General features: G+C 46.3%; 1 protein-coding gene across 3 annotated transcripts in view; it reads right to left on the reverse strand.

The window, feature by feature from the left end:
* The window catches only part of uxs1 (UDP-glucuronate decarboxylase 1), a 142,902-nt gene that overhangs the window by 8,883 nt on the left and 117,745 nt on the right, over positions 1-16,274 (reverse strand). For all 3 annotated transcript variants that reach the window (XM_070892116.1, XM_070892115.1, XM_070892118.1), the window contains 2 exons: positions 7,692-7,749; positions 5,120-5,223 (listed from right to left, as the gene is read on the reverse strand). In XM_070892116.1, coding sequence (XP_070748217.1) covers positions 5,120-5,223; positions 7,692-7,749 — 162 coding nt within the window. The remainder of the gene's footprint in view (positions 1-5,119; positions 5,224-7,691; positions 7,750-16,274) is intronic.

The raw sequence follows: 16,274 nt of genomic DNA on the forward strand, positions 1-16,274 counted from the left end.
CGTATTGCTTCCAGTTTGGTTAGCCCAATTTATATGCATATTAAAGTCACCCATGATAACTGCTGCACCTTTATTGCATGCACCCCTAATTTCCTGTTTGATGCCCTCCCCAACATCACTACTACTGTTTGGAGGTCAGTACACAACTCCCACTAACCGTTTTTGCCCTTTGGTGTTCTGCAGCTCTACCCATATAGATTCCACATCATCCAAGCTAATGTCCTTCCTAACTATTGCATTAATCTCCTCTTTAACCAGCAATGCTACCCCACCTCCTTTTCCTTTTATTCTATCTTTCCTGAATGTTGAATACCCTTGAATGTTGAGTTCCCAGCCCTGATCATCCTGGAGCCACGTCTCTGTAATCCCAATCACATCATATCTGTTAACATCTATTTGCACAGTTAATTCATCCACCTTATTATGGATACTCCTTGCATTAAGACACAAAGTCTTCAGACTTGTTTTTTTAACACCCTTTGTCCTTTTAGAATTATGATGTAGTGTGGCCCTTTTTGTTTCTTGCCTTCATTTTCTCAGCCTTCCACTGTTGCTTTTAACCTTTCTACCATCTGTTTCTGACTCCATATTACTTCGCCCTGTTTCGCTGCATAGGTTCCCATCCCCCTGCCATATTAGTTTAAACACTCCCAAACTACACATTACCAAGACTGCTTTCTGCACTTCGATATCTTCCATATGAACCATGTGCAGCTTCCAGGGCCATTAAACAGAGGACTGTATTAAATGCACACAGTATGATATAAGTGTTTTGATGGCTATGTGTGTGTGCCACAAGAGCAGAAGGGCACTCTGGTTACCATTGCTGTTGTCATTTTTGCAGAAAAAGCCATCACACAATCGGGTTCATGTAATGTGATGCAGTGTCTCTCAACAACATATAATGCAGTAGTGGTGGTCCTTCAAATAAGCCTGCATTATGTGACCTTACTCATGTCACTCTGCCCCCTCCCCTGCTGCTAACCACTCATCTGTTGTTTTCTATATTGCAGATGAGGATTCTGAGGAACCACATCATCCTATGCTAGCCTCCATCTCAGCCCATCATGTGTGGGTCGAAGAGGAAGCTGTTGCGGGGGGGGAGGGGGGGGGGTGTTGTTCGTGGGGTGGAGGAGGTGTTGGGGGTGGAGAGTGTGATGCAGTCAGCATGTCTTTTAGCTGTGGCCACATGTTCCTCGGAGGAAGCCACATTTACAGGCTTTGTCCCATCCAAGGCAGCGGGTCCAAGTCGTGTGCAGCAACCCACCCCCAGGGTAGAACCCCGTATGCCGTCTTTGCGGAGGTTGAGTCAGCAAAGCCGGTCTGCTGAAAGACAGGCTCGCGCACACCTGGACATGGTGGGACTGTCAAGGGAGAGCGTCGGTTGAGAGCTCCTCCAGGCCCTGGGTGGCATTTCCGGCAACATCGCCACACAATCTGCGACACAATCTGCAGACATGTCACAGATTGCTATTGCGATCCGGGAGAACACCGAGGCTGTCAATGTCCTGCGGCAATTGATGATCTTAAATTCCGGCACTATAGTCCCCAGTGTCATACCACGCAGACCGGCGGCACCTGTGAATGGGGAGGCAGAACAAGAGGCTCCTGACTCAGAAGTCAGGCCTTCCATATCCCGAGCTTCTCCAGGGGATCCAATGGCGTCTCCAATGTCTCTGCCCCAACACCAGCAGTGCCTTGTGTACCTTGCTGCACACCATCTTGGCAAGGTGATTGCAGTTAAATAGAAGTTCAGTGCAGGGGAGTTGTTGTTTTGTTGCTGTTTGTTTTGGTTATTTTATAAAAGTTTTACAAATTGTTTCAAGTAAAGCATTTATTTAAGTTTCACAATTAAAATTTATCAAGATTCAACAATGTACAAATGTTTCATAAATTTAACAATGTTTCATCAATTATTTTGTTCAATGGAATCATTCTTGTGCAGTGTCTTATTTGCAGAATAAGATGGGGTAATAGTCAACATGGTGGGATATAGTGGGCAGGCAAAGGTGAATCGTAACTTTCACTGTTCAAGCAAAGTGTTGCTTTATGAGCTGCTGATGTTAAGACTTTTGCAATAACGATAGCTCCATAAGGCCGCCCCTGTCGTGGTGGTGGGGGTGGTGGCATGGGTTCATCGCCAGCCTCCTCATCCTCCTTCCCACCACTTCCTCCTCTCCTCAGGTGGTCCTGCAGTCCTCAGTGGCAATTCCTGTCCCCACATGATGGCTAAATTGTGTAAGAATTCGGCAAAAACAAACTTTTTGGACATTGCTACTATATTTCACTGTACAGCAGAAGAGCTGACAGCATGGTTGGAGCAGGCCCAAACATGTTTAACTTGAATACACATCAGCTGGGCGGGGATGGGTCAATGGCTGAAAGCAGGAACATCATGGTTGATGGTCGCCTTTTGTCATGAAATGGGAACCCATCAGTGAGACATTAAGTAAAGTGGCCGGTGTTCAGGCCATCAAAAGACAAAGGAAACGATGTGGTCACCTCGACTTTTCGGAGGCAGATCCACAGAAAGAGGCCCAGTAACAAAGAGACAGGCTGGAGAAGTGTCTTGCTTTTCAGTTGGACTGCCTCAGGCAAACGAACAGTTGCATTTTGCAAGTATGAGAGACGGCAGTTTGCAGCCATCTCTATCTCTCCCCACTTCTACACCTGCTTGCGTCGTTCAACGCACAAGGACCTGAGCACTCCGTCTGGGACGGAGCGAAGAAACACCATCTACGAGCAGAGAGCCTCGCTATTTTGACTGGGAAGCTGACCTTGAAACTGGACTTGAATACCACAGATTGGTACAGAACCAGAAGATATGCCAGAGGGATCATTGGTGAGCATTTATCACAGCCCACACATCCTTAAGACCACCGCATAGTGTGAAAGGGTGTTGTGTGTCCCAACCAAGTCTTAGGGGTTTTAGTGGGGAGGTTTTTGCAAGGATCGTAAGCATACGCTCAATTCTGTTGGACAGATTTCAGAGGTGCACTTTTGAATCCGAGCAGGGGTGTTTTAGACGTGGGTACTTCACGTTAGGGGTCTGTTTAGATGGGCCAGAACTGTGTGCTGTACTGTGTTTGTTGGTTTTACACGACCAGGATCTGTTTTACTTGGGAGCAGGTGTGTGCTTTAACTTGAATAAAAGCATTGTGACGGATGAGACCGAAAGATCTGGCTGTAACTGTGTATTTCTGTTCACTACTGTAATTCCAGGATCTAGAACTGTTGTAAGGGGGGTGATTTGAAAGGGCAAAACCACTTACAGAATCAGGCCGCAGCAAGACTCCGGTTTGAGTGAACAGACAGTTATGGCCCTTGGTAGTTTCGAATCACCCCTCTTACAGTTGTGTAGCATGCAGCACATCATAATGAACTCAGCAACCTGCTGAGCGGATGATTACAGACTGCCTCCAGAGCGGTCCAGGGATGGGAAGTGCTGCTTGAGTACTCCAATTGTCTTTTTGACGATATTGCTTGTGGCTATATGGCTGTTATTGTAACAATGCTCGGCTTCTGTCTGAGGATTCTGGAGGAGGGTCATGAGCCAGGTGGCGAGGCCGTAACCTTTGTCCCCCAGCATCCAGCTGTGGTCTTGTGGCTGATGCTCAAACACAAGATGAATGCATCATGGATGCTCCCTGAAAACTGGGCGTTGACTGCCATGGTGAGCTCCGTATGGTCGCAGACGATCTGTATGTTCAGCGAGTGGAATCCCTTTCAGTTTCGGTAAACCTCTGGCTCCTCTAAAGGTGCTCGCAGGGTAATGTGTGTACGGTCAATGGCACTCTGAGCCTTGGGGAAGCGAGCAATTCGTGCAAAATCCACAGCCCTCTCATTCTGTGCCTCCGGGTCATTGGGAACTTTATAAAGTCCATCCTGCGTACGTACAGTGTAGTAGTCACCTGGCGAATGCAGCTATGTGTAGTGAACTGCGAGATGCAGCATATGTCCCCTACTGATGCCTAATAGGAGCCAGAAACATAGAAGGCAAGTGCTACAGTCACCTTCACCTCAATGGGTAGGTCAGTCCTCCTGTTCCCGCTGGTAGGCTGTAGGTCTGCCTTTATGAGATGGCATATCACTGTGACCGCCTATTTTTGACTTCGAACACACTGTGCCTCAGACAGCTGCAGGTATGAACACGTGCGCATGCACACCTTTGTGGAACATCAATTCAGTGTCGACTTTCATTTGATACATTTCTGAGAGAAGGCTGAAGATGCTGTGCTTAATCCAATCTAACAATTGAATCAGGTAAAACAAGATTTAGAGTACAAAGGGTGAGAAATTCAGGAGTGCTCCGTTTGGGGTACTAACTTTGAAAAGTAGAAAAAATTAGCGCCAGGCACTAATCTTTTTTGGCTTTAAAAGAATCCGGGGGTAGCATGCCAGGAAGGAAGTGGAGCTCTAAATCAGGCACTCCACTTCCTTTCTGGAGTGCAAGAGGCAGCAGGCAGGATGGTAAGTTGAGCAGCACTGCACACTGGGCCTTGCAGCATTCCCACGTTGAAAGGCTCCTTCCCTCCCTTAAAGGGAAGGGCCATCGCTACAGGCTCTGCAAAATAAAAACTTACCTTGCCCCCGAAGGCAGCCGTGATCTGGCCCGATCAGCCCGATGCACTGAAGCAGAATGCTGGGCTGATTGATCGCGGGCAAAGAGTGGCAACAAACCTGAAAGAGAGCAGGTATATTTTTTTGAACTCTGCCACTTCACCTTTAATCATCGCCCCCGAAGCACCCAGCCTCCTGATGGATGCCTCCTGCAGTTTTCGCCCGGTGATGCTGTGGGGTGGCGGAATGCAAGTTCGGGTCCGGGGTGCTACTGGGGCCATGCGCACGGCGATGATGTCACAATCTCCAGGCGAAGAAGATCGGGGCGCAATACCGTACCGCCGCCGCAAATCTCCTGCCGAATATGGTTAACACCCCGTTAACGCCCCCCGGAGACGATAACGGGAGGCGCGAAGGAGGTCAATTTCTAGGCCTAACACTTTACCCAGCCAATAAAATCAAAACATTTAAAGGAAACATTTGCCTTGATCGTAGTTTGATGCTACATGATTTGGCATTCCATCCCATTGTAAATGTTGTGTGTGCAGAATGTCCTTACCACAGGCTCCCATCCCAGTAATAGTTTGGCTTTCTTGATATCCGGATTTCTTCGTTGGGGATCATCTTGTGCTTCTGGAAGAGAGAGAATTTCACTTTTGCTCCCTGTTGGTACAGAGGAAGAAAATATTATTTAAAACAGAAACAATAATAAACCATCAAAGAATACTATAGATTTTGTATTAATAGAGTAGACTAATTAAATAACCACTATTTTGGGGAAAAATGTAAGGGAGAAAATATGCTTCAGCTCTGGAAATGGCTCCTTTTTAAACTTTATGCTCAAATGTTCCAAAACATGTTACAACTTTCTGCCTAGCCTTTTCTATTCCAAATGGTTTCATTAGCCAATACCTAAATTCTCTTCCCCAAGGCCAGAACCTTCACCCGTGAGTCAGGACAGATGTCATTTTCTGTGCTTTTAACTGCTGACCCATCCCCAAACCCGCATGCTCTCCAATGTGAATATTCCGGCCCAAATGTTTGGCATAGCATTTACTGAACTTACTGCAAATATGTACACAGCAATATCAATAAATCTAAAGTACCAACATAATTGCCTACAAGCAATATAAATTAAAGTTCACAATGATTCCTCTAAAATAGGTATGTATATTGAAATTGTAGAAAAACCTGCTTATTAAAAAGAGAAAATCCAATACAAAAAATGTTGATAGATAAGAATGGACCCAGGTGAATTAATGGGTGAATGATGGGAATACATAAAGGCAGAAATACATAATGGGGGGAAAATTGCGGTCGGTGGCTTCCTTTGGACAAACTCCTCCGACCCGGAAAAAATCTACGAAAATAGCTGGTGGTCCCGGAGGAACGTGGGATTCCGGTCAGAGGCCTTCATTCGCTGCGAAGCGTACGGGGACATGTCTTCCAGATATGCAAATGTATCCTGGAATCACGTGGGCCTGGACCACCAATCACCATCTCACTGATAATAATGGGAGCTCTGATTTTACTATCAATGTGAAAACCCCCCTAAAACAAGAAACATTAACACAATAAATGAAAAAAAGCACCTCGCATATTTAAAATTAATTGAAATTGAATGTAATTAAATGTATTAGAAAAAAAATTATTTGGCGGAATTTTTGTGTTTTAATAGTGTTAAAAATAAACTTACCTTAATAGACAGGGTTTTTAATATAAAAATGAATGATTCAATTACATTTTTCTATGTTTTAAAGCTCTTAATTTGGTAAAAGTAAGAATATGCCTGCTTTTACCAGGTGTAAGAGTTTGAAGGACATTCGCTGGGCAAGAGCTGGCCAAATAACCCAATCTCTGCCCCACGGATGTCCTTCCTGCGGGAATGCGTAAAATCTGTCAAAAGAAATTTTGACAGATCGGAAAAGCCGCTTCTCGGCGCATGTGCATCACGCAGCGAGAACAGGCTTTAGCGAGCCCTCGCCGGGTGCACATCGTACGTACCCAGAGAGGCCCCAATTTTCGGCCCAATATTATGCATGTGCACACATAAAAAGCAAGCAAATTCATTTCTGCTGTACTGAAAACATCTTAGTAATTCATCAGACATTAGCCAAAGGATTTACAGAGGTTCCTATTGATCAAATGGTACAAATCTCGACACCTCTGGGACCTGGGTTTGAATCCAAACTAACCTAATGGGATACTAGTCACTGCACTCTGTTATTGCTGAGTTTCCTAAACAATTGAGAAATCTCAGCAGCTACTGGTTATGGCAAAACGCTCACAATTTTGATTGGATGGGAAGTAGAAAAGCTCACCGTGATTAGTAAGCTTATTCTTCTCCGAGGTTAAGTTTAAGGCTATATTGGAGAAACAGTAGGAACCCTGGATGTCGACAGCTTACAAGGAGGCCATTCGCTCCATTGCGTTTGTGTCAGCTCTTTGCCAGAACATTTCAAATTTAATCTTACTGCCTGATCTCTCTCCAGAATCTTGCTTCGTCCTCTGCTTCAAATATTTATCCAATTGTTCTCTAAAAGATACAACAGTCGCTACCTGAACCATTCCCTTAGCAAAACGCTTCATAATTTAAAAATCCTTTATTAAATACCCTCGAAGCTGGGAACGTCCAATGCAAATACTTTTATAAGTATAAGAAAAAGGATACAATGCTAAGGTGGGAACACTAAAATATTTAGATATGACAATAGTAGAAAATAAGGAAATGGCAGAATTGTTAAGTGAACATTTCACTTCGGTTTTCACAGCAGAATAAAATAAGACAGTTTCAGAGAAAGATGAGCAATTAGTGAAGTGGAAGAATTTACAGGTATCAATACAAAGAAAAACTGCAATCGATAAACTAATGGGATTGAAGCCACACAAATTTCCAAACCACAAAGAAATAGGTGAGAAAATTGGGAGAGCATTAGTTAAAATTTTCAAATGCTCACTATATTTGAGGATACTAGAGGATTTGAAGGCAGAAATTGTTACATTATTCAAAAGAAGGAAGCAGATTTGATGAGCCAAATGGCATACCCCTGTTCCTATAAAAGTATTTTATTCCCCAAGACTGACATCCCTTCCCTTTCCAGTTTACCAAAATACATTAAAGAAAATCTTACCAACAAGGCCACGAATTAATTTGGCAAATTCTAGAATAGTGTGTTCTTCTGGGTTTCCCTGTGAAAAGTAAAGTTTGTTTTTAAACAGAATGGATAATTTTTTTTAAAGCTTAGGCACAACTGGTGATTTAGATGAAAAATTCCACACTTGCTACAATTTCAAAATTTAACACAATTGGGATTGTGGTTTTAACTACTTTGGGCTAGAATTTCCAAACAATCCACCAGCGCCCGATTGCCGCCCAAAAGACTGCGAAGATTCCCAACATTATCGCCGGTGAAAAATGCCCCCCAAAAAAGAAGTGCATCCAGCGAAAGAAATGGCCATTGCACCCCGATTCTCGGCGAAAAAGTGGAATCTTGGGCCGATTGGGCGGTTCTTAAAGAAAATGGGCGATAATTAATAAATTTACTAAAAATTTACAATGAGGCTGCAGGTTGGCCTAGGAGGAGAAAAACAAAATATTTTTTAAAAAACATAAAATAAAAAAAATCATAAAAACATTCTCAGACCATTTTCACTTAAATCACTACAAGAGAATTTAAAAATAATTAGTAAAAAACTAATTACCTTTTTCTTTCAGAGATACTCACCTACCGCCCAGCTCCGCTGATTCTAGTTGGTGTTTTTTTTTTTAAATACTTACCTACGGGTCACCACTGAGCCAAAAACCGTGCCATAGCGATCTGTGGACGGTGCACGCCAGCAGTCTGCTCCCCAGCGGTACTTCGAAACCGCCGGCGGAACTCAGCTGGAGAATTTCTTGCCAACCCGGTTCTCGCCCAAAACCGCCGAGAAACCAGGCAGTGAACCAGTGGAAATTCTAGTCCTTTGTGAATATACTTGCCAAAATATTTAGATTACACAAATATTTAAAATCTTTCTAGGGCAAGTATGAATTCATGTTGACTATTGTATTTTGAAGCCTTGATCACACATTTATATACACATATAAATCTCCAGCGGTGCTCCTCTCAATAAGTCTCAGGATGCACTATTTATATTGATAGAAACATTACACCATGCAAAATACAATGCATTATTGTGCAATAAAAATGTAGATTGGAATGACCAGACTGTACAATGAACCCAGGAAGACCAAAGTCATTGGGGCCAAGTTTCGGCCTGAGTTGCTCCTGTTTTTTTGGAGCAACTGGTTTAGAATGGAATATCTTAGAAATTTGAATTCTCGGCATTTAGTTTGCTCCAGTTCTAGTCAGTTAGAACAGTTTCACTTTGGAACAGAATTTTTTCAAAAAGGGGGCGTGTCCGGCCACTTACACCTGTTTTCAAAGTTTAGGCAGTGAAAACTTACTCCAAACTAACTTAGAATGGAGTAAGTGAAGATTTTTGTACGTTCGAAAAAACCTTGTCTACACTTTGGAAAATCAGGCGTAGGTTACAAATTAGGCGTAGGGAATGGGGGGGGGGGGGGGTTTAAAAGGGAAGTTTAGAAACATTAAACACTTCAGTTTTACAAATAAAGAGCCATCATCAATAATAAATGATAAATATATCAATAAATCAATCAAAAAAAAATAACAAATAAATAAAAAAATAAAAAATCAATAAAACATTTTCTACTTACCGACTGCAGCACCGGGAGTCCTCCAACAGCGTGCTGGGAGTCCTCCAACAGCGTGCTGGGATGCGCCCCCCACCCCCTGCCAGTGTGTCTCTATGTGTGTGTGTGTGTGTGTGTGTGTGTGTGTGTGTGTGTGTGTCTCTGTCTGTCAGTGTCTGTTTCTGACAGCGAGGGGAAGGAGAGAAGGGGGGAGGGGGAAGGAGAGAAGGGGGGAGGGGGAAGGAGCGAAGGGGGGAGGGGGAAGGAGCGAAGGGGGGAGGGGGAAGGAGAGAAGGGGGGAGGGGAGGGGAAGGAGAGAAGGGGGGGAGGGGAAGGAGAGAAGGGGGGGAGGGGAAGGAGAGAAGGGGGGGAGGGGAAGGAGAGAAGGGGGGGAGGGGAAGGAGAGAAGGGGGGGAGGGGAAGGAGAGAAGGGGGGGAGGGGAAGGAGAGAAGGGGGGGAGGGGAAGGAGAGAAGGGGGGGAGGGGAAGGAGAGAAGGGGGGGAGGGGAAGGAGAGGGGAAGGAGAGAAAAAGAGGGGAAGGAGAGAAGAAGGAGGGAGTGGGGGTGAGGGGGGGGGAGGAGGAGGGAGGAAGGGGGGAGGAGGAGGGAGGAAGGGGGGAGGAGAGGAGGGAGGGAGGGAGGAAGGGGGGAGGAGAGGAGGGAGGAAGGGAAGGGAGGGGAGGAGAGAAGGAGGAGGAGAGGAGAGGAGAGGAGGGAGGAGGAGAGGAGGGAGGGAGGGAGGAGGAGAGAGGAGGAGAGGAGGGATGGAGGGAGGGAGGGGAGGGAGGGAGGGAAGGAGGGAGGGAGGGAGGGAGGGAGGGAGGGAGGGATGGAGGGAGGGATGGAGAGGGGAGGGAGGGAGGGAAGGAGAGGGGAGGGAGGGAGGGAAGGAGAGGGGAGGGAGGGAGGGAAGGAGAGGGGAGGGAGGGAGGGAAGGAGAGGGGAGGGAGGGAGGGATGGATGGATGGAGGGAGGGAGGGAAGGAGAGGGGAGGGAGGGAGGGAAGGAGAGGGGAGGGGAGGGGAGGGAGGGAAGGAGAGGGGAGGGAGGGAGGGAAGGAGAGGGGAGGGAGGAAGGGAGGGAGGGAGGGAAGGAGAGGGGAGGGAGGGAGGGAGGGAGGGAGGAGGAGAGAGGGAAGGATGGGGAGAGGAGGGAGGAGGGGAGAGAGGAAGGAGGGAGGGAGGAGAGGAGGGAGGGAGTGGAGAGAGGAGGGAGCGAAGGAGGCTGAACGGCCGGGCCCAAGACTTTGGGCTGGATTTACAGGTAGGTGGCGTCGGGTCTCGGAGGAAAGAGTCGCGGAGGTCCGGGGGGGGGGGGGGTGGAAAGAGCGGGGGTCGGGTCGGGTCAGGTGGGAGGTGAGCCTTATCCACGCAGCCCCAGTGAGGCCATTCGGCCAGGGCTAGGGGCTGCGTGCTTCGGGCCCCTCCCACAGTTTTGGGCACCTGGAGCTACTGCACATGCGCGCCCACTGTAGTGCGCATGTGCAGAGGTCCCGGCACTGTTTTCAGCGCAGGGACCTGGCTCCGCCCCCCACAGCTTGTGCTGCGCTGCGCCCAGCTCCAGAGGACCTCCAGGGAGCCGGTGAATCGGTGAGTTTTTTTTAGGCACACTTTGTGGTGCGAAAAACGGGCGTCCAGGTCCGGGCCGCGCCAACTTGGGCCCATTATTTTGGCCACTGCCATAAACATTCCTTGCTACAGACCCATCCCCTTCTGCAGTTATTTGTCCGGGCTAAACCAGGCTGTGTACAACCTTAATATTACGTTTTGACTCAAGAGTTGAGCTTCAAATCCAACTTCATATCTAATCACCAAGTCTACTCACTTTCACAACAATCGCCAGCTTCTCATCTTTATTGCTGCCAAAATCCTCATTTTAAAATTTCTGAATGTATGCAACATGAATTCAATCACAAATTTGTTCCATGCATTAATTTCCAAATACACCAATTACCTTTCTGTTCCAGGGACTATCAGTGAATAATTTGAAAATAACAAGGGTCCAACTACTTAGCTTTATATAACGTCTTTAAATGTAAAATAAAATCCCAAGGCACGTCACAGAGATATAATCAGATAGAAATTGATGCTGAGCCAAACAACGAGATAAAAGGAGGGGCGATCAAAAGCTTGGTCAAGGAGAGGGTGGGGGTTTAAGGAAGGTCTTAAAGGAGGAGACACATGTGCAGAGGCGTAAGGGTTTAGTGAGCGGAATTTCAAAGCATAAGACATAGGTGTGTGATGAACAATGGAGGATGCACAAGAGGCCAGAGTCAGAGGAATATCATAGGCAGTCCCTCGGAATCGAGGAAGAATTGCTTCCACTCTTAAAATGAGTCCTTAGGTGGCTGAACAGTCCAATACGAAATCCACAGTCCTTGTCACAGGTGGGACATATAGTCGTTGAGGATAAGGGATGGGTGGGACTGGTTTGCCGCACGCTCTTTCCGTTGTCTGCGCTTGATTTCTGCATGCTCTCGGCGACGAGACTCGAGGTTCTCAGAGCCCTTCCGGATGTACTTCCTCCACTTAGGGCGGTCTTTGGCCAGGGACTCCCAAGTGTCAGTGGGGATGTTGCCGTGAAGGAGTTCCGAGCAGAGCGCTTGCTTTGAGAGTCTCGTGTCTGGCATGCGGACAATGTGGCCTGCCCAGCGGAGCTGATCAAGTGTGGTCAGTGCTTCAATGCTGGGAATGTTGGCCTGGTCGAGGACGCCAATGATGGTGCGTCTGTCCTCCCAGGGGATTTGTAGGATCTTGTGGAGACATCGTTGGTGGTATTTCTCCAGCGACTTGAGGTGTCTACTGTACATGGTCCATGTCTCTGAGCCATACAGAAGGGCGGGTATTACTACAGCACTGTAGACTATGAACTTGGTGGCAGATTTGAGGGCCTGGTCTTCGAACACTTTTCTTCAGGCGGCTGAAGGCTGCACTGGCGCACTGGAGATGGTGTTGAATCTCGTCGTCAACGTCTGCTCTTGTTGATAAAAGGCTCCACGTTGTCCAGGGCTGCGCCGTGGATCTTGATGACTGGGGGGCAGTGCTGTGCAGCGAGGACAGGCTGGTGGAGGACCTTTGTCTTTCGGATGTTTAGCGTAAGGCCCATGCTTTCGTACGCCTCAGTAAATTGTCGACTATGTCCTAGAGTTCAGCCTCTGTATGTGCGCATACACAGGTGTCGTCCGCGTACTGTAGCTCGACGAGAGGTTGGGGTGGTCTTGGACCTGGCCTGGAGATGGCGAAGGTTGAACAGGTTCCCACTGGTTCTGTAGTTTAGTTCCACTCCAGTGAGGAGCTTGCTGACTGAGTGGAGCATAGCAGTGAGGAAGATTGAGAAACGGGTGGGGTGATGACGCAGCCCTGTTTGACCCCGGTCCGGACGTGGATTGGGTCTATAGTGGATCCGTTGGTCAGGATCACGGCTTGCACGTCGTCGTGGAGCAGGCGAAGGATGGTGACAAACTTTTGGGACATCCGAAACGGAGGAAGACGCTCCATAGCCCCTCGCAGTTGACAGTGTCAAAGGCCTTTGTAAGGTCGAAGAAGGCCATGTATAAGTGCTGGCGCTGTTCCCTGCATTTTCCCTGCAGCTGTCGCGCTGCAAAAATCATTTCCATTGTGCCTCGTAGGGGATGAAATCCACACTGTGACTCTGGGAGGAGTTCCTCGGCCACAGGGAGAAGACGGTTGAGGAGGACTCTAGCGACGACCTTCCCAGTGGCTGATAGCAGGGAGATTCCTCTGTAGTTGCCGCAGTCAGACTTGTCCCCTTTCTTAAAGATGGTCACAATCATTGCATCTCTGAGATTTCCCGGCATGCTCTCCTCCCTCCAAATGAGAGAGATGAGGTCATGTATTCGCGCCAACAGTGCCTCTCCGCCATACCTCAGTGCCTCAGCAGGGATTCCATCCGCTCCCGTAGCCTTGCTGTTCTTAAGCTGTCTCATGGCTTTTTCTACCTCGTGCAGTGTTGGGGTTTTACTGAGGTGGTGGCGGGTAGTGGTGCGGCTGCAGGATTGAGTCAAGAACACTCGAGTCAAAGGCAGAGTCTCGATTGAGGATGCACAGGAGGAATATAGTGTTCTGGGGAAGGGGTGAAGGGCTGGTAGGAGGTTACAGAGATAGGGAGGATAGCACTACTTTTGGAAAGTAGAGGGAAAATACTAAAATATCTACATTGGGGAAGGAAACAATTAGATAATTTTGTTCAAAATAATTTTTTTAAACAGCAAACATAAGCCGTTCAAGCTCATTGAATCTGTACTGGCTTTCTGAAAAAGCTATCCACTTAGTCCTATTCCACTGCCCTTTCAAAGCTACTCTTTTATAAGTTATTATGTATTCTGTTTCCACAATCGTTTCTGATAAGGCATTCTAAGTCTTAATAACCTTCTGCGCAAACGAAAAATCTACTAGCCCTTCATTCCATTCTTGATAATTTCTAATTTATACCCTCTATTCCTGATTCACTGACTAGTGAAAATAGTTTTTTCTTTTAACTTTATCAAAACTCTTCATAATTTTAAACACGTCAATCAGATCTCCTCCTAGCGTCCTTTGCTCTATGGCAAAGTGATCCCCTAGTTGCTCTAGTCTCTTCTCATAAGGCCTCTCATCCCTTGTTGAACCTTTTGTGAACCCTCTCCATGGTCTGGACATCCTTTCAAAAGTAGGGTGTCCAAAAGTGATTACATACTAACTGCAACGTAATCAATTTTTTGTACAACTTCTGGTTTTGTACTCGATATCCTTATTTATAAAATCTAGGATCACATATGCATTTCATTAAAAAAATGATGACTTTATCAACTTGTCCTTTCACTTTTAAATATCTGCGCATCTGAACGCTTAAGTCTCTCTACTCCTTTGAACGTTTTACGATGTAGTGCATATTTCTCTCCATCTTGTACCTCCTAAAATGCATGACATCACATTTCTCTGCAATAAATTTAATCTGACATCCATCTGCCCAACCCAATAACCTACCTATGTCCTGTTATTTCTTCAAAGATCTCAAATTTGTCAAACACAGCTAACCCTTTACAGATTATTAACTTCATCCTGTCGTCATCTGCTTCCAGATGTTTACCCACTAACAATAGTAGATTGACTGGACCATATTAACCCATTTTATCCTTTTTTGAACAGAATTGGCAATCCTCCAGTACTTTATCACCCCTCCATATCCAAGGATGTTTCAATGACTGGTTAGAGCCTCTGCTATTTCCTCTGTCATACTTCAGCATTCTAGGATGCATGCCATCTGGGCCAGGTGCCTTTCCACTTTGCTTTCTACCATTGTTATTTCCCTTACCTATAGTTATCCTCACCTCCTCCTTGTGCATCCTTTCATTCCCACTACCACACACTTCTGTGAAAACCAAGACAAGTATGTTCAACGAGTATCTCTGACAATCTTTCATTCTCCAGAAAAAGATTTATTTTTCATCTCTAATTGGCACCACCTGTGTGTCCATTTAGTGGCCATCACGCAATATTAGGTCTGACCCCACTGTAATCAATTGGTCAACTTTATGCTTACAGCACTATCTATTATCAGATCGCCTCGAAGCTTGAGACCACGGTTTTTAAAATATTGGCCCAGAATTTGCGATCGGGACGATGGCAAACTGGCAGCATTTGCCATCATTCTGTGTTTGAAACTGATAAGGTGCCACACAAAAGGTTACTGTAGAAGATAAAGGTACGCTGAGTCAGAGGAAATGTATTAGCATGGATAGAGAATTGGCTGGCTAACAGAAAGCAGAGAGTCAGGATAAATGGGTCCTTTTCGGGTTGGAAATTGGTGGTGCGTGGTATGCCACAGGGATCAGTGCTGGGACCACAACTGTTTACAATATACATAGATGACCTGGAAGAGGGGACAGAGTATAGTGTAACAAAATTTGCAGATGACACAAAGATTAGTGGGAAAGCGGGTTGTGTAGAGGACACAGAGAGGCTGCAAAGAGATTTAGATAGGTTAAGCGAATGGGCTAAGGTTTGGCAGATGGAATACAACGTCAGAAAATGTGAGGTCATCCACCTTGGGAAAAAAAAACAGTAAAAGGGAATATTATTTGAATGGGGAGAAATTACAACATGCTGAGGTGCAGAGGGACCTGGGGGTCCTTGTGCATGAATCCCAAAAAGTTAGTTTGCAGATGCAGCAGGTAATCAGGAAGGCGAATGGAATGTTGGCCTTCATTGCGAGAGGGATGGAGTACGAAAGCAGGGAGGTCCTGCTGCAACTGTACAAGATATTGGTGAGGCCGCACCTGGAGTACTGCGTGCAGTTTTGGTCACCTTACTTAAGGAAGGATATACTAGCCTTGGATAGGGTACAGAGACGATTCACTAGGCTGATTCCGGAGATGAGGGGGTTACCTTATGATAGATTGAGTAGACTGGGTCTTTACTCGTTGGAATTCAGAAGGATGAGGGGTGATCTTATAGAAACATTTAAAATAATGAAAGGGATAGACAAGATAGAGGCAGAGAGGTTGTTTCCACTGTCGGGGAGACTAGAACTAGGGAGCACAGCCTCAAAATACGGGGGAGTCAATTTAAAACCGAGTTGAGAAGGAATTTCTTCTCCCAGAGGGTTGTGAATCTGTGGAATTCTCTGCCCAAGGAAGCAGTCGAGGCTAGCTCATTGAATGTATTCAAATCACAGATAGATAGATTTTTAACCAATAAGGGAATTAAGGGTTATGGGGAGCGGGCGGGTAAGTGGAGCTGAGTGCACAGCCAGATCAGCCATGATGTTTTGAATGGCGGAGCAGGCTAGAGGGGCTAGATGGCCTACTCCTGTTCCTAATTCTTATGTTCTTATGACCACAACTTCGGGATCTGGCACAAAATACTGAAGTTGCGGTCTGTTATTGATAGCTCCGAAACAGGCTACGCTGTTCTCCCCCCCCCACCGCCCCCTGCCGCCGAGCCAGCAATCTGTGTAATCGCCCAGATCAGGAAAACTGTCAAAAGCTTTGGCTCTTTTGCAGTAAGTATGCTGTTAA

The sequence above is a fragment of the Pristiophorus japonicus genome, chromosome 10 (assembly GCF_044704955.1).
Source record: "Pristiophorus japonicus isolate sPriJap1 chromosome 10, sPriJap1.hap1, whole genome shotgun sequence".
Lineage (NCBI taxonomy): Eukaryota > Metazoa > Chordata > Chondrichthyes > Pristiophoridae > Pristiophorus > Pristiophorus japonicus.